The sequence below is a fragment of the Sinohyriopsis cumingii genome, chromosome 12 (genome assembly GCF_028554795.1).
Source record: "Sinohyriopsis cumingii isolate HCF-2022 chromosome 12, ASM2855479v2, whole genome shotgun sequence".
Taxonomy (NCBI): domain Eukaryota; kingdom Metazoa; phylum Mollusca; class Bivalvia; order Unionida; family Unionidae; genus Sinohyriopsis; species Sinohyriopsis cumingii.
The window spans coordinates 6459398-6484690 of record NC_142972.1 but is presented as its reverse complement, the minus strand read 5'-3'; the positions used below and the strand labels follow the sequence as shown (position 1 = coordinate 6484690).

General features: G+C 35.8%; 1 protein-coding gene across 2 annotated transcripts in view; it reads left to right on the top strand.

Annotated features, from left to right (window-relative positions):
• LOC149785954 (uncharacterized) overlaps positions 1 to 23993 on the top strand; it is an 89093-nt gene extending 65100 nt beyond the window's left edge. Inside the window, exons 1-2 of one of the 2 annotated variants that reach the window (XM_089976209.1) lie at positions 9894 to 10448; positions 22495 to 23993. In XM_089976209.1, the coding sequence (XP_089832335.1) occupies positions 10348 to 10448; positions 22495 to 23644 (1251 nt within the window). In that variant the 5' untranslated portion in view covers positions 9894 to 10347 and the 3' untranslated portion in view covers positions 23645 to 23993. Of the gene's footprint in view, positions 1 to 9893; positions 10449 to 22494 lie in introns of those variants that run through there. The other variant, XM_089976208.1, reaches the window with a different exon arrangement.
• The last annotated feature ends 1300 nt before the right edge of the window (positions 23994 to 25293 follow it).

The window sequence follows — 25293 nt, the reverse complement described above, 5'->3', positions numbered from 1 at the left end:
ACATGTATATTGTTTACTGCCAACACTAATCAGTACTATCCAGTTACATGTATATCGTGTACTGACCAACAATAATCAGTACTATCCAGGTACATGTATATATTGTACTGACCAACAGTAATCAGTACTATCCAGTTACACGCATATCGTGTACTACCAACAATAATCAGTACTATCCACTTACATGTATATCGTGTACTGACCAACACTGATCAGTACTATCCAGTTACACGTACATCATGTATTGACCAACACCAATCAGTACTATCCAGTTACACGTACATAGTGTACTACCAACACTAATCAGTATTATCCAGTTTCACGTACATCATGTACTGACAAACACTAAACAGTACTGCCCAGTTACATGTATATCGTGTACTACCAACAATAATCAGTACTATCCAGTTGCATGTATATCGTGTACTGACCAACATTAATCAGTACTATCCAGGTACATGTACATCATGCACTGACCAACAGTAATCAGTACTGTCCAGTTACGTGTATATCTTGTACTACCAACACTAATCAGTACTATCCAGTTACATGTATATTGTGTACTATCAACAATAATCAGTAATATCCAGTTACATGTATATCGTGTACTGACCAACAATAATCAGTACTATCCAGGTACATGTATATATTGTACTGACCAACAGTAATCTGTACTATCCAGTTACATGTATATCGTGTACTACCAACAATAATCAGTAATATCCAGTTACATGTATATCGAGTACTGACCAACAATAATCAGTACTATCCAGGTACATGTATATATTGTACTGACCAACAGTGATCAGTACTATCCAGTTACATGTATATCGTGTACTACCAACAATAATCAGTAATATCCAGTTACATGTATATCGAGTACTGACCAACAATAATCAGTAATATCCAGTTACATGTATATCATGTACTGACCAACAATAATCAGTACTATCCAGGTACATGTATATATTGTACTGACCAACAGTAATCAGTACTATCCAGTTACATGTATATCGTGTACTACCAACAATGATCAGTAATATCCACTTACATGTATATCGAGTACTGACCAACAATAATCAGTACTATCCAGGTACATGTATATATTGTACTGACCAACAGTAATCAGTACTATCCAGTTACATGTATATCGTGTACTACCAACAATAATCAGTAATATCCAGTTACATGTATATCGAGTACTGACCAACAATAATCAGTACTATCCAGGTACATGTATATATTGTACTGACCAACAGTAATCAGTACTATCCAGTTACATGTATATTGTGTACTACCAACAATAATCAGTAATATCCAGTTACATGTATATCGTGTACTACCAACAATAATCAGTACTATCCAGTTGCATATATATCGTGTACTACCAACAATAATCAGTACTATCCAGTTACATGTATATTGTGTACTAGCAACACTAATCAGTACTATCCAGTTACATGTGTATCGTGTACTGACCAACAATAATCAGTACTATCCAGGTACATGTATATATTGTACTGACCAACAGTAATCAGTACTATCCAGTTACATGTATATCGTGTACTACCAACACTAATCAGTACTATCCAGTTACATGTACATCGTGTACTGACCAACAATAATCAGTACTATCCAGGTACATGTATATATTGTACTGACCAACAGTAATCAGTACTATCCAGTTACATGTATATTGTGTACTACCAACAATAATCTGTAATATCCAGTTACATGTATATCGTGTACTACCAACAATAAACAGTACTATCCAGTTGCATATATATCGTGTACTACCAACAATAATCAGTACTATCCAGTTACATGTATATTGTGTACTAGCAACACTAATCAGTACTATCCAGTTACATGTGTATCGTGTACTGACCAACAATAATCAGTACTATCCAGGTACATGTATATATTGTACTGACCAACAGTAATCAGTACTATCCAGTTACATGTATATCGTGTACTACCAACACTAATCAGTACTATCCAGTTACATGTACATCGTGTACTGACCAACAATAATCAGTACTATCCAGGTACATGTATATATTGTACTGACCAACAATAATCAGTACTATCCAGGTACATGTACATCGTGTACTGACCAACAATAATCAGTACTATCCAGGTACATGTATATATTGTACTGACCAACAGTAATCAGTACTATCCAGTTACATGTATATCGTGTACTACCAACAATAATCAGTACTCTCCAGGTACATGTATATCATGTACTGACCAACACTAATCAGTACTATCCAGTTACATGTATATCGTGTACTGACCAACAATAATCAGTACTATCCAGTTACATGTGCATCGTGTACTACCGACACTAATCAGTACTTAAACTTATTGTTGGCCCAGATTCCTGTAACGTGTAAATTGAAATTGCTGTCATAAATATTTATGTAGAACATCGGCCGCATTAGTATGATATCATAAGTTCGCCAAACACTTTAATATGTGACAGTTCTCTCTCTCTCTCTCACACACACACACACAAATAAGAAAATATCTCTAATCACATCAAAAGTAAATTTCATTTTCATAAGCAATCGATCATTTTTATGTGTAATTTAAGATAGTACTTTTTAGTCCTCACATAGCGATTCCATACTGTATTTATTTATTTTTTAATGACGAATAGTAATTCCTCAGCAAAATGCTTCATGTTTGCAGGAACCCCCTAACCTCTTTCCATTCCTCAGTCTTGCAACTTATTTTAAAGTTCATTTGTGCTTTGATCAGAACAAGGGCATCCTTTCGTCTAAACCAGAGTTGCCAAAATGACATAAGAAGGTAAACATGTTTCTTTGGATGCCTTTCTAAATTTGCAATTGAAAATAACACTTATAACAAAAGACGCTCATCTGGAAAGTAGCTTTGCATTTACCCATTATCATACTGTTAAAGTCTGAGATTTTACGTTTGCATTTGGAACTGAAATAGAAATTCAAAATAAAAAACAAATTAATGTTTAATGCATGTCTGTAGAAAAAGTGTCTGACGTCATCAGCACGAATGCTCATCTGAATTGTTACGCCCTATTTATCTAGAAATCGTTGAAATCTCACAATTATCGGTATGAAATGTATTTGATGTGCATTTCTATACAAAAATAGTAAATAAAATAATCTCTGCATATTAAACACTTGTATTTCTTGCTAAAAGCAAACAGAAAGCAAACTCGTTACGACAATACATGTATGTCTGTAAGAAACCTTTGACAGTCAGAAAACATTAGTCATGGAGTAAGTTGATGGGTATAAATATTGATTTGGGTATACATATTGAATTCATTGCCATTATTCTGGAGATAATCACTTCATTTCAATAATTACTATTGATTTTAAGATGCTGGATATGCAAAAACAAAATAAGAAAACTATAATCTGATACACTTTCCGAAACAAAACATTTTTTACTTTACATGAATTATTTACTGCATAAATGTAGCATATTTCCTGGCAAAGCGATTTTATACATGGCACTGATGTCATCTTTTAAAACTCGTATCTTTCGTTTGAAACGAAAAATATTGTTCAGTGTGTTTTTAAGCAATTTTCGATGCGATTGAGTATCTTTTGCAAGATTTTGATCCCTCCTTCGGGATTATGACTAGAAATGGAAAACCAGTGATCTGTAATAAAAAAAATAATGTTTCAGAGACAGTATTGTTGGCAGTAGTCTGTTGCATAACGTTTCAAACAGTTCTTTGTTGTTCCTTATTGTTGTACAGTTAGTTTATGTTTGTTACAAAATCTATCCATTCAAGACTAAGGGAAGCTGCTACCATTTCATCAATAAACTCTTCTGTTCTGCTCACCTGAACTCGAAACTGAACACAATTCAAATATCTTTAATTTTTTCTTTCTAAAATACATTAATGATTAAAGGTGTTTTCAGTAATGGTCCTTCCTTAGATTTTCCGTATCATGGGACTTTTGTAATAATGTGCACCCATAAACATTAATTTATTATTAACTCAGTGATGCTTTATTGTACCAATGTGCACCGGTAGCAGCAATGAGTCATTTTTAGCTCAATAATGTCATATTGTACCAATGTGCACCTGTAGCAGCAATGAGTCATTTTTAACTCAATAATATCATATTGTACCAATGTGCACCTGTAGCAGCAGTGAGTCATTTTAGCTCAATAATGTCATATTGTACCAATGTGCACCGGTAGCAGCAATGAGTCATTTTTAGCTCAATAATATCATATTGTACCAATGTGCACCGGTAGCAGCAATGAGTCATTTTTAGCTCAGTAATGTCATATTGTACCAATGTGAACCGGTAGCAGCAATTAGTCATTTTTAGCTCTATAACGTCATATTGTACCAATGTGCCACAGTAGCAGCACTGAGTTATTTTAGCTCAATAATGTCATATTGTACCAATGTACACCGGTAGCAGCACTGAGTCATTTTAGCTCATTAATATCATATTGTACCAATTGTATCAAATCACCAGAATGTATCAGTTAGATCGTTTGTTCTATTTTCGCTTAGAAGCTGATTCGCACATTGAAGTAAATGCTGATTTACCGTTGTAGTACGTTGTAGTACGGTCAGCTTGGGTTTGCTGCTAGTTGTAAAAAAAAATTAACAAAACAAATTCAAAGATTTTGTTGTACTTGGTATAGTTGGTTACCTCAAAAGAAACGTAACATGTAGATCGAAGGCATATATCGTTTTTAATGACGTTCAGATTCGCATTTGTTTGAAACGCAATCACTTTAATAATAAGCTTATTTTACCAGTCTGGCTTTCACCATAATAAGCTTATTTTACCAGTCTGGCTTTCACCATAATAAGTTTATTTTACCAGTCTGGCTTTCACCATAATAAGTTTATTTTACCAGTCTGACCTTTCACCATAATAAGCTTATTTTACCAGTCTGGCTTTCACCATAATAAGTTTATTTTACCAGTCTGGCTTTCACCATAATAAGTTTATTTTACCAGTCTGACCTTTCACCATAATAAGCTTATTTTACCAGTCTGGCTTTCACCATAATAAGTTTATTTTACCAGTCTGGCTTTCACCATAATAAGCTTATTTTACCAGTCTGGCTTTCACCATAATAAGTTTATTTTACCAGTCTGGCTTTCACCATAATAAGTTTATTTTACCAGTCTGGCTTTCACCATAATAAGCTTATTTTACCAGTCTGGCTTTCACCATAATAAGTTTATTTTACCAGTCTGGCTTTCACCATAATAAGTTTATTTTACCAGTCTGGCTTTTCACCATAATAAGTTTATTTTACCAGTCTGGCTTTTCACCATAATAAGTTTATTTTACCAGTCTGGCTTTTCACCATAATAAGTTTATTTTACCAGTCTGGCCTTTCACCATAATAAGCTTATTTTACCAGTCTGGCTTTCACCATAATAAGTTTATTTTACCAGTCTGGCCTTTCACCATAATAAGTTTATTTTACCAGTCTGGCCTTTCACCATAATAAGCTTATTTTACCAGTCTGGCCTTTCACCATAATAAGCTGAACTCCTAGAAACAATTAACGCGGCTTTGTGATTTATTCTCTCTCTCTCTCTCTCTCTCTCTCTCTCTCTCTCTCGATTGATCAACAGGCTGATAGACACGGTTCAAGTAAGCATTTCCATTTAAGTCATTTCTCCAACTGCTTTATTAATTCTAGGTTCATTTCGTCTGCTTTTAGCAACCAAAAATTTTCAAAATACGACTGACTAATGTGAAGATGGTGTTAGATAACACATCATAAAATATCCCTGAAAAAGACTGAAGATCATGCAAGATTTGCCTTGTTCTAATTCGTGCCGTTTCTCAGTAAGATTGCACATTCTTCCAGTTGTCAGTAATTTATTCGGACACCGAATAATGCAGATTGCAATAAATATATCTGCTATTCGCATAAAAATGTCTCACAGGGTGAAAAATTTCTTCGCTCATTATTACTAAATAGACAGAATTGTCTGGTCGGCAGTGAACACTTGAATATCAGCATGCAGTCGCTATTTTGCACAGATGTGTCATCAAAATGGTTTGATATGAGTTTAGATACATTGCAGTATATGTGCGTATTGGTTCAGAAAATGTATATTTTGAAACCAATTCAATAATTTGGGTTTTCATGTGTATAAATGTATTTTCCGTACATGTCAGTTTATTAAGTATTTCTTGGTTATGATGATACAATTACATACATACATACATACATACATACATACATACATACATACATACACACACACACACACACACATACATACATACATACATACATGGACACACCCACGCACACACACACGTAGATATATATATATATATATATATATATATATATATATATATATATATATATATATATATATATATATATATATATATATAGAGAGAGAGAGAGAGAGAGAGAGAGAGAGAGAGAGAGCAGCAGCAGTAGTAGTGCAAATGAAAACCGTCACTCAAGAAAACACTTTGAAAATTCCAAATGTCCTTAGTAGGCACTACGTCACCGAGTAAACCGGGGCTAGTTTTTTTTTATCACATCTTTTCTCTGACATAGTTTCCCACAAAACGCTTCTTCTTTTCGCTCCAAGAGAACTGGATTTAACCTTTCTTATTTCTTCATTCATTTGGAAAAATGTATTTCACATAACATTATCGATCGAATACCAATATTTAAAAAATAGATATTAAATTCTATCAGTGGCAGAAATTTAATAACGCTACTGTGGCGATACTATTTTTTTTATCGCCGTTTGAACTACTTTCTTATTCTATCCATAAAATATATTTGCCCTTGTGTATGTATGTTATTCAAATTTATATTTCCAGATATAAGATTATTTCATTTCTGTTTCTGATTTTTCTTCTTCTTCTCATTTTTCTTTAGGATGATCATGTCATAATAAGTCAAGACTATCTATTTATTGAAGAGGTGCCATTACAAAAAGCGCAAAGAACTTCAAACAACCAAATGTAGGTTTAAATAATAACTTTATTTAAAACCAGTTTCTCACGTGAATCATGGAAACTGTCCGTGACTGAACTCGCACGACCCAATTATACCTGATATTCAGTGTCACCCCCTACAGTACCTGTTACACTCGTGGACAAACGGTACAAGAATTTTGGGAAAAACTCTTGATTAAATATAACACTCAAAGTTTTTAAGTAGCAATTGTAACTCTCAGCCCACTCATAATCATGTTTGAAAACGATGGAGAAATCGGAGATAGATCGATGTTGATATTATAAACTTAAATTAAGTGAATATCGAAAGAAGAGTGCAACGTCTGTTATCCAATCAGACTGCAAGCTTTTCGTAGGAAAACAATCATTCATTTCACAGATTTCATGATCATGTGTTGGAGTTACATTTCTGGAAAAAAGGTCACTCCCAAATTGTTAAACAATTTTGGAACATTTTTTTTTCTTCGATTTAGTAATGCGTACGTTAATCACATTGACACGGAATGTGACCAAAAACAATCCACGCAATTCAACGGCTTCTGCCTTAAAATATCTTATGAAAAGAAACTCTACTTTTATTTTGTAGATATAAGGACATATTTCATGAGTGACGTGTAAAAATGTTGTATGGTCACTCGTTGCTTGGCCAATAGTGAAAATACAATATTTCCACACATCACTCCTGTCCGATTTCCTTACATCTGTACAATAAACACATACTTCCTACAGCTGATGGCCCATTTGTATATCAGTACTCAATCAAACGTATCTCCCTCTGACGAAGTCAGGTATCGGTCTTTGTGTATCAGGAAGATTCCTTTGGATAAAGCGGGTTTACATGTAACGTAAATCAGGGATGATCAGTCATCTGGTTAAATGCACTTCACAAAGTGTCATATCCAGATTTGTCAGCCGATATCAATCACACAAACCACGGCCAATCTTTTAATCCATTGTTGACACAGACCACGCATTTATCTACCGGTTGTGTTCCTAAGAGATACCAGAAATCGGTGTTAAAATGCACCTCAACATGTAGAGGTCTCAACATTAAAGAATGCATATATTTCATTTAAGTCGAGAAATAGATCAAGACGTTGTAGGAATGATACAATTTTCTTAAACAGCGTTCGGATCCCACGTTTTGTGTGTCGAAGAAATCAGATTTGCGGAGGACATCCAAGAGCGCCGATTATATCGTTTTTATTGGCTGAAAATAAACCCAAGTTGAGGTACGAAACTGTTTATCTAGCAGACCATGTTTCACACCTCCCTTCGATTTTATCCAAACTTCGTTCATGTAAGTATCACATGCATATTTTTATGGAAATACTAATTATGGAAGAGACGGCGGCCATTGCTACTCACATATCAAGGGACCTGGGATTCCGACTCGAACGTAAGAGACGCACAAATCTGGGTTTAATAGCCTGGATTGCGGTTTTAGTCTCCAACGTTACCAGTACTCTCGTTCAATCGGTCTTGTAGAGATCTGGACCGGAGTTCATGAATGAGACCGGAGTACATGAATAAGACACTTGTACGAATGCATGTTATCACCCATGAATCTGTTTAAAGGTGATAATGATACCGTTATTGTAATTGTGGTCCGTTACTGGAAATTAAAACCTACTGGCTTGGTGTTCACCTACCTGCTTGACAAGAACCCAGGTAAACGAAAGACTACTTTTGTCATTGCTTCATTACTTTGATTATTGGGATATGTTCACACAAGGGATGCTGTTGCTACACGTAGTCTATACAGGACACGAACACTGTTGTTAATTGTAGTCTATACAGAACATGAACACTGTTGTTACATGTAGTCTATACAGAACATGAACACTGTTGTTACATGTAGTCTGTATAGCAATGAACACTGTTGTTATACGTAGACCATATATATATATATATATATATATATATATATATATATATATATATATATATATATATATATATACACACACACATGACAAAAGTCTGTTAAATTTCATTTTAACAAGCCAGTGTGTTGGAGGGTACGCGGACAAACCAAGTTGTTAGAGGAAATGTGCACAAGCCACTGTTGTAACGTGGACAAACCACCATTTTAGAGGTAATGTGGAGAACAGAACAGGAGAGAATTCGTTATCGAGATGAATCAACTATTATTGGGAGGGGGAGAGGGAATATGTTTTCCACATTCATTTAAGCTGAGAGTTGATAAGACAACATTTGAATGTTTAAAAACAAATCTTTGATAGATTCGAACACACAACACTGGATACTACGAAACGGCTCACGAACATCCATTTCCTATTAAGCATTCAACGAGACAACTGCTCGTTGAAACACGGAACTAGTATAAATTTAAATCAAACAATATAAATATTTCCTTTTGCGACATACAGTATACATGCTTATGTAGCTATACATATTAGTATAATGAATTTTCTTCTTTCAACTGATCTTTACACCGAAATTTCGACATATTCAGCTTTTCCATTTTATTACAATGTGCATGTAAACGTAAGGAGACGGGAAAGAGATTAGAAACCTTAATACAACCTTAATATGCCACAGTTACATCATCATTCGTCCCTTTTACTTCTTTCTACTCAGTTCGAGTTAGGCTAATTTGTCACAAAGTTTTCTTTTAAGATGGGTCAATTTAGTTTCCGACTCGACATGTTTACACAGTTACTTTTCAACACCTATTATACAAACACAATAGCGCTTGGCTAGTGACAGACAATTTAGTGAAAGACAATGCCTGGAGTAAGATCGAATTCTTACGGTCTCTTTCATTCGGTTCAAAGCATTGACGGTCTTCCAATCGTGATACCAGGCCGACCGTATTAACGTTATAATACTTCTGAAACACATTCATTTTTAGCAGTCGGTACGATATCGAAAGGCGCCGTTGGATATTCAATGGTCGTTTTTTAATGAAGGAGTTTGATCCCAGACGTTGAGCTCTAATCCGCTAGCTGATAACATGCACTGGATTTATTTTTCACGATAATAATTTTGCAAGTTTGAGACGGATGTTAAAATGTAATTACAACTTAATTTAGTTAGATGGATTTAGCACAAGTGCGATGAAATTCCAATAATAATGTGCTTTCTGAAAACAAATCTGTTATCACACTCCCACTGTGAGCTTTTGATTTGACTTTGTGTATCATCCGTCTTGCAGAACATGAAGATAGCGTATTCAAGCCGGCCTTGTGTTATCTATAATTTGTGTACCTCTTGTAAAGAGGGATGTCAGCATGGTAGCGTATGAAAAGGTTATTACATAAAGGATTACTGCCATTGAATCTGTAGGAGTCAATATACGTTATCTGTTTCTATCGAAAGATTGAATAACAACATCACCATGGAGATCAAACAACCATACAAGTACAGTATCACATACTTGATGGAGAGCTTTTTAAGCAGACCTTCAAGACGTCGCTTTTTAAAACCGACCAGAGCAAGGTAAAATTACCATTTAAAACAATTTCGGTCTCTTAGAAGTTCAATCAGGAATGTGTTGTATATATATATATATATATATATATATATATATATATATATATATATATATATATATATATATATATATATATATCTGTGTGTATAATACATACATGCATACATACATATTATTTTAAGATGAAGCAAAAGTTTCACAAGATAGGAAGTAAATAAGAGCAAGGTATGCATACACATTTTTGAAGTTGACTGGGTAATTTGAATTTATTTATTCGAATTGACTGGGTAATTAGAATTTATTGAATTTGACTGGGTAATTAGAATTTATTGAATTTGACTGGGTAATTAGAATTTATTTATTCAAATTACCCAAACTCATGACACGGTTGTTATGATCGGTACTACTACTATGGAAAGGACTATAGCACTTTTAGGTCATTGAAAAAAAGTTATATAACCTTAAAACAAATAATGCTTGTACCAAAATATGTGTGTGTCACTGAACTGTTCTCATTTTCCTTGTACATGAAACATCTTGACTAAACACTTAGCGCATAGAATTGATATAACTCAGTTGGACACATCTTAAAAAATTAATGTAATTTCCTACAATAACAGTTGATCGTTACACAGACGAAAGAAAACAAAAAGTTACCTTCCTGTTCTCAACCCGCTAGTTATTCATGCACCATCCTGTACTCACCCCTCATAATTATTACTTACCATCCTATACTCACCCCTGTATGGTATTCATGTGCCATCCTGCACTCATTCTGTGTGTTAATGATGTATCATCCTGCACCGCTCCGGTGGCCTAGTGGTTAGAGCGTCCGCCTCGGATGCGGTAGGTCGTGGGTTCGATCCCCGACGGATGTCATACCAAAGACTTACAAAAATGGTACTTACAGCTGCCTCGCCTGGTGCTCAGCATTAAGACGTTAGTGTTAGGACTGGGCGGCCTGGTGTCAGGATAATGTGGATGGGTGGGACATCATGCTACATGTCTGCAGCATGATGCCCCAGTGCTAGACATCACTATAAACTGACACAATGCAGACATCGTAGCATTCGTTTCACTCAGTGTGCAGTTAGTACTACACTACAGGCATTCCTTTCACCCATATTGCAGTACTTCCTACACTACCGGTATTCTTTACACTCACTGAGTAGTTAGTCTTATACTATTGGCAATCGTTTCACTCACTGTGTAGTTAGTCCTATACTATCGGCATTCGTTTCACTCAGTGTGCAGTTAGTCATATGCTATTGGCAATCGTTTCAGTCAGTGTGTAGTTAGTCCTCTACTATCGGCATTCGTTTCACTCATTGATTAGTTTGTACTATACTATTGGCAATCGTTTCATTCAGTGAGTAGTTAGTCATATGCTATCGGTATTCGTTACACTCAGTGAGTAGTTAGTCCTATACTATTGGCATTCGTTTCACTCATTGAGTAGTTAGTGCTATGCTTTTGGCAGTCGTTTCACTCAGTGAGTAGTTAGTCCTACACTATCGGTATTCGTTACACTCAGTGAGTAGTTAGTCCTATACTATTGGCAATCATTTCACTCAGTGTGTAGTTAGTCCTATACTATTGGCATCCTCTTCACTCACTGTGTGCTTAGTCATATGATAATGTCATCCTCTTTTTTTCATTTTTTTAACTTTAATATGCTGAGATTTTCCTCTTTACGCATCCCTATCATAAAAATGAACATAAATGCCAGAATAAAAGATGCTCAACGTTGACGTTGATTTGTGACCTGTGGTAGCTAGGACAAAGTGTATTGTGTGTTTCTCAAATTCTTTGACATAAAAAAAATTGAAGACGAAACGTACGCACACGTCTTTCAATTTAAGTTTGCTTATCTGTATGGTGAGTGCAGGATATCACTTCTGTATCACCCGCTATGGCATTGCTACATACTCCAGCTTGGTGTTACCCCACTATGGCATTACTACATACTCCAGATTGGTGTTACCCCACTATGGCATTACTACATACTCCAGCTTGGTGTTACCCCACTATGGCATTACTACATACTCCAGATTGGTGTTACCCCACTATGGCATTACTACATACTCCAGCTTGGTGTCACCTGTGTCACCCACATTGGCATTACTACATACTCCATCTGATGTCACCTGTGTCACCCACTATGGCTTTACCATATACTCCATTTGGTGTCACCTGCCACTCACTTTGGTTTTACTATACATTCATGGTTGGTGTCTCCTGTGCCACCCACTGTGGCTTTACCATATACTCAAGCTTTGTGTCACCTGGCCACCCATTCTGGCTTTACCATATGGGGGCGTTCACCAGCTATTATGTACTTTTGAGAGAGTAACGTATGTAAGGTGAAGTTGTTTGCATTTAAGACATGCGCAATGGAGAGAATGTTGGCATACATCTATGCTACATTAATGTAATGTGGATGATATTTCTTTGGATATTGTACTTTTCGAAATTGTACATGATCTAAGCACACTACTAACTAATATGACTGCTCCCTTGTGCTAAAAAAATCAGCCGGAATTAGTCTAAAGTACACTGTCCATAGCAGCTATTAAATAGGGAAATGAATTTTGCCAGACTATTAAATACCAGCTTATGAAAGCGCAATGAATGAATTACCAAATATATAAACTGTAAAGAAAGTTATCGGCTCTTTTTTTATACAATTTACCTCTGAAGTTCAGGAAGTGAAAATGACCAAGTGGAGCTAGCACTTTTTGAAAGGTACACATCTGGAGTAAGGCCAAGATGTATACTCTATAACCCATATTACACCCATCAATCATGCAACAAAATAAAGGGAATTAAAGGTTCTTTGAATTATACCTAAGATATACAAGGTCTTTTTAAAATAGCCAGTATAACCAGTGAGGAAAACCGGGGAAATTCTTTTTCTTTAAAATTCTAAATGCAAAATACGAAACTGTAGAGTGCCACCATACTCATGCTTGGTGTCACCGGTGCCACCCACTTTATCTTTACCTTATACTCATGCTTGGTGTCACCTGTGCCACCCACTGTGGCTTTACCATATACTCAAGCTTGGTGTCACATGTACCACACACTTTGGATTTACTACATACTCCATCTCGGTGTCACCTGTGCCACCCATTATGGCTTTACCTTATACTCATGCTTGGTGTTGCCTGTGCCACCCACTATGGCTTTGCCATATACTCAAGCTTGGTGTCACCTTCTCACCTATGCCACCCACTATGGCTTTACCATATACTCATTCTTGGTGTCAAATCGCCACCCATTTTGTCTTTACCATATGCTCAAGCTTGGTGTCACCTGTGCCACCCACTTTGTCTTTACCATATACCCATTCTTGGTGTCAAATCGCCACCCATTTTGTCTTTACCATATGCTCAAGCTTGGTGTCACCTGTGCCACCCACTTTGTCTTTACCATATACTCAAGCTTGGTGTCACCTGGCCACCCACTATGACATTACCATATACATACGCGAGCTTGCTACGAACTAACTGTAGATAAAGATCGATGTAAACAATGCCTGCAGGTAAAAAGTAGAAAATCATAAACAAGAGAGCAAGACTACCATCCTTCTTAGAAAGAAATATCGGGGGTTTGGCTTCCTAACATAATTACATGTTGTGCCTACGTATGATAGGTTATAAACTACATTTGGTTTGGTTTAGTGTTTAACGCACATCATCACAGTATAGGCTATATTGTGTCAGGTCCATTATTTTACAAATCCTTGGCCACAAAAGTACCATTGCATTCGACATGGCCTCGTATGTGAAAGATTTAAGACATGATCATTTTGATCAAGACTTTGGCAGTCAAAGCACTCAGACAACACGGCACATTCAAATGAGGAGGTGGAACTAATTTTCTTTTTGTTTTCTTTATATAAAATATAACAGGTAATATGATCATTCAAAACGGAACACTACGGAGGAAGGATTCATTTAGTCACTCCAGTCTTTGTGTACACAGGCGTATGTGCTATTTATAGTTACGTCTATGGTTATAACTTTGCTAGATTTTAGTTTATATTTCTTGATTATGGGGAGTCGGTGTTGGGAAAATATTTCTCGGACCGAGTAATTGGCCAGTAGCATGGCATACCCCATAATTTCGTAAAATGAACCCTCCCCAATTTTCATAACATAAGGAATTCTCGGGATATTATACTGTATTATTGTTTAGCGATTTGAGATAGGAATATTTTTTGTATTAGGTGTTTGTGTAATGTTTTGTGGTGCATGGCGAAATGGACCAGCATTCGGCTTGGAAATGCTCATTAATGAGACACACAAATTCAACACAAGAAAAACTAATGGTAAATGAGGAAAGCAAGCCTTTCACTTCTATTAAGCCATGCAGAAGTATGCTTATATTGAAGTATAATCTTTATTTTGCCGATGATGATCTGTCAGATGTATTTTAAATATACTAAACGGACGTTTATCTTTTGAATTCGGAACTACCACTATCCGTGTTAACAGCAGAGACTTGGAATGCGTTACTACGAACTTTTCGACATAAAAACTATAGAACTAAGTATGTATGTATGCCAGTATATTGTTCTGCTATTTTCGTACCAATTAAACATACACTACCGATTAATTGATTGATTGATTGCATTTACCTCGCGTGCGCCCAGAAGGACATGTGCGACGGGTTTATTCCCGCACAGCGGGATGCTAAATGTTCCTGGGGGAAGGAATTAGTGCCACATCCCCCAGGCGTTTATGTGCTCAAGGAGCACTGCTAATTTAGCCGTCAGGTCGTAGGACTATATGTCTCTAACGACCTGAATGAGAAATATCATATGTGTTCTGTGGGCTTTATCTCTGGTTTTGGTTTTCCGAGTATTTAGAGAGCCAAATATGTAGTCAGAAGTTTGTCTCAAAGCTGTATGCGATATTTGTATAAAACAAACAAAACAAGATAATGACAAAAATTCAAACAATTCTTAAATGCTTATTCAAAGAGTACTGACATTTTTACACAGCTTATATCTGTTTTAGCGTTTTTATTTTGTGTATATTTGGTTATTTCGAGTTAATATTTTGTGTATATTTGGTTATTTCGAGTTAATATTTTGTGTATATTTGGTTATTTCGAGTTAATATTTTGTTTTATTTCTGTCTAGTATTGCCTTCACCATGGTGGGGGAGTGAGTATACGTATAACTATATGTATCCAGGTTGTCAGGGTAGTAAGTAGTGCTAATTGCCAGTTTGTATAACAACAACAAGCTTCTGCATTTAAAGTTTCTAATTCGACTTTCCGCAAGAATGTTAATGTTGATACGTTTCTAGTAAGTGATTGTACGAATTCTGGTTAGGTGTTTGTCTTGCGTTCAATCGTTGAGTATAATTGCTCAGACCTCGCAGCGTTTAAGCAGAAACAGAGAAAAACAATTCCTTAACGTTGTACACAACAATGACAATTACATTTGAAACAGCATGTTGTTTGTGTTCTTTTGCCACTTCTAGTCACTTAATCTCTTAAGTTCCTTCAAAATATTGACATATTTCCCCCATGGACATTTGTCTATTACCAGGTGTATTTCTAATCTCACAGCAGCAGGTAATGATAATTAGCTAAGGAACTAACAAATGCCTGCATGGCGACACTAATTGATAATATACATATTTTGAATGACAGGTTGTAAAAGGTCTTACGGTTAGTTCTATGAAGGCATTAGCGGAAGCTCGACACATCCATCATTCTAGCGTCCGTGTGAGTGTCGGTCTGTACGTAGGTTCGGCCACAAGTTTAGGGTGTGGACGAACGTACCAACAGATCGACACGCAGTTTTTCAGAATCATGTTAATTGGTATATGGATCGATCTTGATAAAAAAAAAATCACCAATTTACTGTAAGTTCGACAGGCAGGACTTGGCCGCCATCTTGTTGATCAACAGTTAAGAAGAGCGGACGAAATCAGATACGCAATTCTTTCACCCTTGGGTGTCTGGTATAGGATTTCCCCGTTTTCAATGAATATGCTTACACCTGTTTAACCAGTCGTTGAGATCCGAAATAAAGTTTCCTCTGAAACGTCTAGACGCGACATGATGATTGAATGCATTAGTAAAACTTTATCTTCCATATATGGTCACTTATAGATCGCTGAAAGGATGTTTTTGCAGATGTGTAAAAGCTTGTTTCATTTGTATCGTTGACGAAATAGTTTTGTTTGCACAAGTTCATAAGAAACAGGACAGCCACCATGGAAACGGACCCGTAGCGGATTTTAAGTGACTTGCGACGATGATACCCCTAGCCCATCACAAGTTGTCTTCATGATAACTTTGCCAGATGACATTTCCATACCATAAATAACTACGAAATAACAATTCTGATTTTAACTTTTATTATGTCAATTTTGTTGTAGATCCTCAAAGCTATTATGTATTTTATGTTAGCTAAAATCTATTTCATCTTAATTGCCTTGTTTAGCCAATATAAACTAAACTTGAAAGTACCATATTAACTTGGTGACTGTACTAGAGCGTAAACATGGTACTTTTAATTGAAGTAAAGATGTTTTACCGTCTCTAGTCTTGTGATATGACAACGGTAACCAACGCTTTCCAAAGGGTTTTTATAAAGCTAATACTTAATTAAAAGGAAATAAATCTATAGACATATATAATCTAAAATAAAATAAATAAAAAAAAAAAAAAAAAAAATTAAAAAATAATTAAAAAAAAAAAAAAAAAAAAAGCATGTGCCACAGAATGCGTGCTTACGAAGCTCACACTAATACAGAATGCGTGCTTACGAAGCTCACACTAATACAGAATGCGTGCTTACGAAGCTCACACTAATACAGAATGCGTGCTTACGAAGCTACACTAATACAGAATGCGTGCTTACGAAGCTATACTAATACAGAATGCGTGCTTACGAAGCTCACACTAATACAGAATGCGTGCTTACGAAGCTACACTAATACAGAATACGTGCTTAGGAGGCTCACACTAATACAGAATGCGTGCTTACGAAGCTCACACAAATATAGAATGCGTGCTTATGAAACTCACAGTAATACAAAATGCGTGCTTTATATTTAATAAGGGAACTAAATGTCTGCTGTTATACACCCTGCAATACATGCTGTTGTTATACACCCTGTTATGTTTTCTGTTATACACCCTGTTATGTGTGCTGTTATGCACCCTGCTATGTATGTTGTTATATACCCTGTTATGTTCAAATTTGTTTCTTGTCTGTTGCAATTGCAAGTATTAGTTGTGAATATCTTGGCACGTCGTTCACTTCCTTACATACGAATCTATAGTACTTAAAGCGTTGTTGTTTAACCCAGTGTCGAGTCAAGTAATTGATGAACATTAAATTGTCAACAACTACCATGGCTGCTTTCGTCTTCATGTATAAAGTCACAGCACGAAGCATGCACTTGAGTTTAAGTTTTCTGGTATATTCAAGAGTGCTTTAAATCTTTGTTACGGTACACACGCAAAAACCCAAGTCGATATCATAATACCACTGCAACCATCTCAAACAAACATTCAAAAGTATACTTGAGAATTTGTTTACGTGCCACAATGCTAATGTTTTTTTTTTTTTCTTCCCAGTCTTGTTAAGACCAGCCATTACAGACGTATATAACATCTGACCGAGGAAACTAGGATCGGTTTGTAGATCTATTTTAGAGGCATTTAAAATTGCAATATATCTTACTATATAGACGTGATGCACATGCTATTTTTTAATTAGCATAACGGTTGATTTGATGGCAGTTCAACATTGCATATAGCTTAATTTAGTGTGATACGTGCAATAGTTGTGTCTTCACCCCCACCCCCCCATGTCCCAATCTTATCGCATTGCATCTGTGTAAAGGACACTCAGATGCGTGTAGCACAGACTCACATTTGCTGCCGCAAAACAGAATCGGTCGACACATATTTGCGAGTACATTATACAACGACATTCATAAATCCATACTGAATACCTCTGGTGCGCTATATAAACGGTAAAGTTAAAGGCGCTCTCCGTACCGTAATTATCCAAGGATAATCCAGTTCCTCCTCTCAAATCTCAGATGCATTATTCTTCGTTAATCTCATTCTTGTGCGGAGATTTGTAAATGGAACCCCTATCAGTGGCAGCGGGTGAAGCCCCCCGCAATTTGGTCAATTTAAACGGTCCCAGTGAATAATATCAACCGACTAATTCAAAAGAAGGCTTACCCTACAAAACGTACCTTTAGTTTCGCGCTCTCCATGTCCGTTTGGTCATTTCACCATGTATTTTCGCACGTGACTTGAAGTGAGCATAACAGAAATATTACAGAAGGAACACTTTGCCACAATAAACATAGATCGCAAAGAAACTTTTCGAAATACAATTGTTAAAAAATTCAAATCTTCTCGGCCTGTTAGCATGCCAGAAGCAAAGTCTTTGAGTCTTTTGATGACCTGCTTTAGACGTCGATTTGAATAAAACTTCAACAAACCTGTTTTTCATAGGACTCAGATGGACTATTTACAGCCTTTATACATTGCTGATGTGTCTTTCACTTCCATCTCACCCGACCTTGTCAGAAAGCTATTTAAGTTTGGTAAATAGTAGCATCTCTTACTTAAAAACTGCTTGACCCAACTACGTTAGCAATGCTGGCATATAGTGCCAAAAATGAAAGAGCGCACACCGAATGTTTGTTATTTGTACTAAATCTGAAGAGATGAACAATTCTTGACATGTTGCTATGGAGAAATTATACGAATGTCATATATGATACTCATAATTCCGACTGTTAAGAGTTTACATACAGAATTTCTATACAAGTAGGGAGACGGTGCAGTGCAGATAATGCAGTATTTAATGTACACTTAAAAATTCAAATGAAATCATTGTCGTGTTGAACTACTTATTTCAATAAAACAGCAACAACAAAAAATCCCCTACGACTTAACTAGAATGTATACAATTTTACATTTCTTTTCCAAATTAAGTGCCGCCAGTTGGCACATTTATGTCTTGAAAGACAATTTTGTATGAAAATAATTCAGGTTATTTTAACATTCCTTTTATTCATGTTTTAAAAACAACAAGATATTATCGGGGTTCGTTGCAGAGTTAATGATCGTTACTACAATACAAGTACTGGCAACGTGCAATACAAGTGGATTAAGTATAAAAATCTTACGGCGCCCAACTACTTTAAAAAGACGTAGTTTGGCAAAGTTTGTTTTAAAGTGTTTGCAGCTGTCAAGAACGAAGAATTTATTTTCTTTTACTCAAATTGCTGGTTATTTTTGTGTCTATAACCCACAGTTGTCCTTCCTATGGCTTTTCATTTTCTTTTCTTGTATGTTGAGAGGCCTTAATATCTGCATTATATACAGCACTGCTAATAGATAAAAAATGAACAGACTTTGATGATCCCTAAATAAATAAAATTCTCTTTCCCGTGTACCAGTCTCATCCTCCACACTGTGTCATAGTGTCATCCTTGAGACCTCATACCAGTCTCATCCTCCACATTGTGTTATAGTGTCATCCTTGAGACTTTATACCAGTCTCATCCTCCACATTGTGTAATAGTGTCATCCTTGAGACCTTATACCAGTCTCATCCTCCACACTGTGTGGTAGTGTCATCCTTGAGACCTTATACCAGTCTCATCCTCCACACTGTGTAATACTGTCATCCTTGAGACCTTATACCAGTCTCATCCTCCACACTGTGTGATAGTGTCATCCGTGAGACCTTTTACCAGTCTCATCCTCCACACTGTGTAATAGTGTCATCCGTGAGACCTTATACCAGTCTCATCCTCCACACTGTGTAATAGTGTCATCCGTCAGACCTTATACCAGTCTCATCCTCCACACTGTGTAATAGTGTCATCCTTGAGACCTTATACCAGTCTCATCCTCCACACTGTGTAATAGTGTCATCCTTGAGACCTTATACCAGTCTCATCCTCCACACTGTGTGATAGTGTCATCCGTGAGACCTTTTACCAGTCTCATCCTCCACACTGTGTAATAGTGTCATCCGTGAGACCTTATACCAGTCTCATCCTCCACACTGTGTAATAGTGTCATCCGTCAGACCTTATACCAGTCTCATCCTCCACACTGTCTAATAGTGTCATCCTTGAGACCTTATACCAGTCTCATCCTCCACACTGTGTAATAGTGTCATCCTTGAGACCTTACACCAGTCTCATCCTCCACACTGTTTAATAGTGTCATCCTTGAAATCTTATATCAGTCTCATCCTCCACACTGTGTAATAGAGTCATCCTTGAGACCTTATACCAGTCTCATCCTCCACACTGTTTAATAGTGTCATCCTTGAAATCTTATATCAGTCTCATCCTCCACACTGTGTAATAGAGTCATCCTTGAGACCTCATACCAGTCTCATCCTCCACACTGTGTAATAGTGTCATCCGTGAGACCTTATACCAGTCTCATCCTCCAGGCTATATACCAGTCTCGTTCTCCAGAATGCATAAAATCCAAATTTTCTAGTTAAGAGTAACAATGTTCATTCAAGAAAAGTATATAGGTACATACACCTCTCAGTGGGTGAGTGCATTTCTTTAATAAATCGTATCCCCCAAAATGATTAGAAGAACTAATTCACCTCTGTATTTGATCATGATCAAGTTGACTATCAAGTTTCATCTTTAGTTTGATAGCAGTTACAATGTTGAGGTCACGTAGTCTTTTAACTTGAATGGGAACCGTTTATTGATAATGGATAGCGTGTAATCGGGTTAAGATTGTATCGTCTGGTTACAAACCAAATATTGAAAGATAGTTTGGGTTTCATGTTAATCAACTGTAAATCTCTTATTTCCTCAGATAAGAGTCATTTCACGTAACACGATAACGCCTTCACACCTGGAGTTCTAACTTTCATTCACCACTTTCATACAGCATATACACATTTACCTTGCTTTGTTTTGTCAGGAATAACTTTCAAAGATTTAGGACGTAAAATTATGAGTACAACATAAAAATAATTTGTAACTGGATCAAGGTGAGCTTGCATGTTCAGTGAGGCATTTGTTCCCATAACATTTCATTAGGTAACCAATAATTGCGTGTAAAGACACATGCCTTCATTAGATTTTAAGGTGATGCAAAGTATTAATATTCATCAAGGAATGCATTTAGAATTGGCATGGTCTATCAAGCTTTACTATACGTATAGACTTGGCATGGTCTGTCTAGCTGTTTGTTACACACAGGCTTGGCATCGTCTATCAAACTTAACACACATGATTGGCATGGTCTATCAAGCTTTATTTTACACACAGCTTTGGCATGGTCTATCAAGCTTTACTTTACACACAGATTTGGGATGGTCTATCAAGCTGTATGTTACACACAGATTTGGCATCGTCTATCAGACTTAATACACATGCTTGGTATCGTCTATCAAGCTTTATTTTACACACAGATTTGGCACGGTCTATCAAGCGTTATTTTACACATATTTTGCATGGTCAATCAAGCGTTACTTTACACATAGCTTTGGCACGGTCTGTCAAGCTTTACTCTACACAGCGAGTACGGATTGCTTTATCAGGCTGCAGAGCGGAAATGAGGGAGACGACGATACCCAAGCAAACACGTACTCATGAAATAAAGATACTCACCGATGGTATGCATTGACAGCGTTGTGCTTCACTCTAAATCTAATGAGTACATTACTATTTGGAAAAGAGGTTGACTGATGCACAGAACAATACAATTTTAAGACTGACTGGTGACTTTGCGACTTACAAACGAAACCCAGGTGAAGATGATATGCAGAATGTCATGACTTGAACAGCGGGCCAAAATGCGGATTTCCAAATTTTATTTTATCTTCTGTTTTATTTTGACTCAAACACAAACAAAAAAGTAGAAACATGAGAACAAAGCACCACATTCATATAATCACCATCTTTCACCCGTGTAGAGTACATAAATACAGATAATACCACATTTGATATTTTATTTCGGCATTTAAGATTTGCAGAACATTTTTAAGCTATTCTTTCTTTTCAGGTACAATGTTTTGCCTATTAACGGACCTGAACATGATTTATCCATTGGTGGACGGACGCTGAAGTCTTCTGAACTTCCTGTTTTTGAAGGCCCCTTGGTTGATGCAGTACTGTTTGACGCTGAAGCAAGACTGCGATCTGGTCTACCTGCACTTGGAGTCAACTCTATGAATGCAAGACGAGGAAAGCTAAGACTTTCCGATCAGTTTGATTCCCAACCGGATGTGCGGTTTTTTTCAGAGTTGGTGAAGCCTCTTCAGTACAAATGGCGTCTACAACAACGAAAAGAGATGGGGAAAATTGTAACACCATCTAAACATGGTTTCCATCCTCGAAGTCAATCCCCAACATTTAGACGCTTGGTTGAGGCAACGGAGAAACTTCAAATTATAGTGGAAGATGACTCAGGTATGGGATCAATAGAGAAAATAGAGGACAATGAAGCCGAAATCCAAAGTTGCTTCAGCCTGGAAAAAGAGCCCGTTGACGAAACTCGTACGCTGCCTCAACTGAGGTTGACAAAATCAGAGACAGTGTACAGTATCGGAAGCAACGAACAGCGCAAAATATTCACTGATCGAAGTTGTAGCAACGAAATGGTTGTTCCAAAGGTTGAACCCAATCTGGGGCCAGAAAGCCCTGTACCAATGATTACCAAAGTTGCACCAATTAATATAAGACCTGTAAACAATTCTTCATTTGATAGTGACGAGGAGACTACACCACCACTGCAACAAACCCCAAAGATCAGAGAATTTAAAGTGGACTTTAAACAGGTGGATAGTCACGCGGAGTTACACTTGTTTCTTCCCCATATTGAAGGGATGAGCAGAGTGGATACTCCAGAAGTGACAAAAGTTAATCGAACAGGAAAGATCGCTTTTCCCGCAATTGAAAATACCAATCAGACTAAAGCTGAAACAAACATAACTCCTTTAATAAGTAAGAAATTAAAGCGTAGCAGAAGTGAGCCAAAGAAAAAGGTGAAATCCAAGGTTAGAGTAAATTCTGGAAAAGCTGACAAAGTCACAAAGGATGTACTGAATGATGTGTCTACATTAATTTCGATCGAAAACGAGAAATCGCATGTACACAACGGAATTTGTCCATTTGAAAACTGTGCATACCACTCGCAACTTGTTCAGCCATAATTTGTGCCTTGTAATGGGAACTAATTTGTATGCAATAATGTCTCGTCCGAAAAAGTCCCAATATCGAGGCAACCTTTGATACGATTGATTTAATTCAGCTATTTGTAATGTTTATTAGTCGTTAAATACATATTTATAATGGTTTTATTGACATTTAATTTTCATTTTATTCCATTATTATTTATAAAATAGCACTAAATATGCATTCCATATGACAAGTTGTATTCACTTTTCAGATCCGTTCTTTTTTTATTGAAAAAAGTCCTTGCATATACTGAAGCACGGACTTAATTGACAAAAATGTCCTTGCATATATTGAAGAATAAAATGGATAATTAGACTTACAAAATTTTGTTATATGATGACTTAAATTCGTAGAAATTACCAAAGAATAAAATGGATAATTAGACTTACAAAATTTGGTTATGTGATGACTTAAATTCGTAGAAATTACCAAAGAATAAAATGGATAATTAGACTTACAAAATTTTGTTATGTGATGACTTAAATTCGTAGAAATTACCAAAGAATAAAATGGATAATTAGACTTACAAAATTTGGTTATATGATGACTTAAATTCGTAGAAATTACCAAAGAATAAAATGGATAATTAGACTTACAAAATTTTGTTATATGATGACTTAAATTTGTAGAAATTACCAAAGAATAAAATGGATAATTAGACTTACAAAATTTGGTTATATGATGACTTAAATTCGTAGAAATTACCAAAGAATAAAATGAATAATTAGACTTACAAAATTTGGTTATATGATGACTTAAATTCGTAGAAATTACCAAAGAATAAAATGGATAATTAGACTTACAAAATTTGGTTATATGATGACTTAAATTCGTAGAAATTACCAAAGAATAAAATGGATAATTAGACTTACAAAATTTGGTTATATGATGACTTAAATTCGTAGAAATTACCAAAGAATAAAATGGATAATTAGACTTACAAAATTTGGTTATATGATGACTTAAATTCGTAGAAATTACCAAAGAATAAAATGGATAATTAGACTTACAAAATTTGGTTATATGATGACTTAAATTCGTAGAAATTACCAAAGAATAAAATGGATAATTAGACTTACAAAATTTGGTTATATGATGACTTAAATTCGTAGAAATTACCAAAGAATAAAATGGATAATTAGACTTACAAAATTTGGTTATATGATGACTTAAATTCGTAGAAATTACCAAAGAATAAAATGGATAATTAGACTTACAAAATTTGGTTATATGATGACTTAAATTCGTAGAAATTACCAAAGAATAAAATGGATAATTAGACTTACAAAATTTGGTTATATGATGACTTAAATTCGTAGAAATTACCAAAGAATAAAATGGATAATTAGACTTACAAAATTTTGTTATATGATGACTTAAATTCGTAGAAATTACCAAAGAAAGATACATAGGCGTGCAGTATTCTCTTCTAACAGATCTATCGATGCATACATCTTCTTGTCATATAACAGATGTATCGATACATGCAACTTCTCGTAACAGATCTATCGATGCATACATCTTCTTGTCATATAACAGATGTATCGATACATGCAACTTCTCGTAACAGATCTATCGATGCATACATCTTCTTGTCATATAACAGATGTATCGATACATGCAA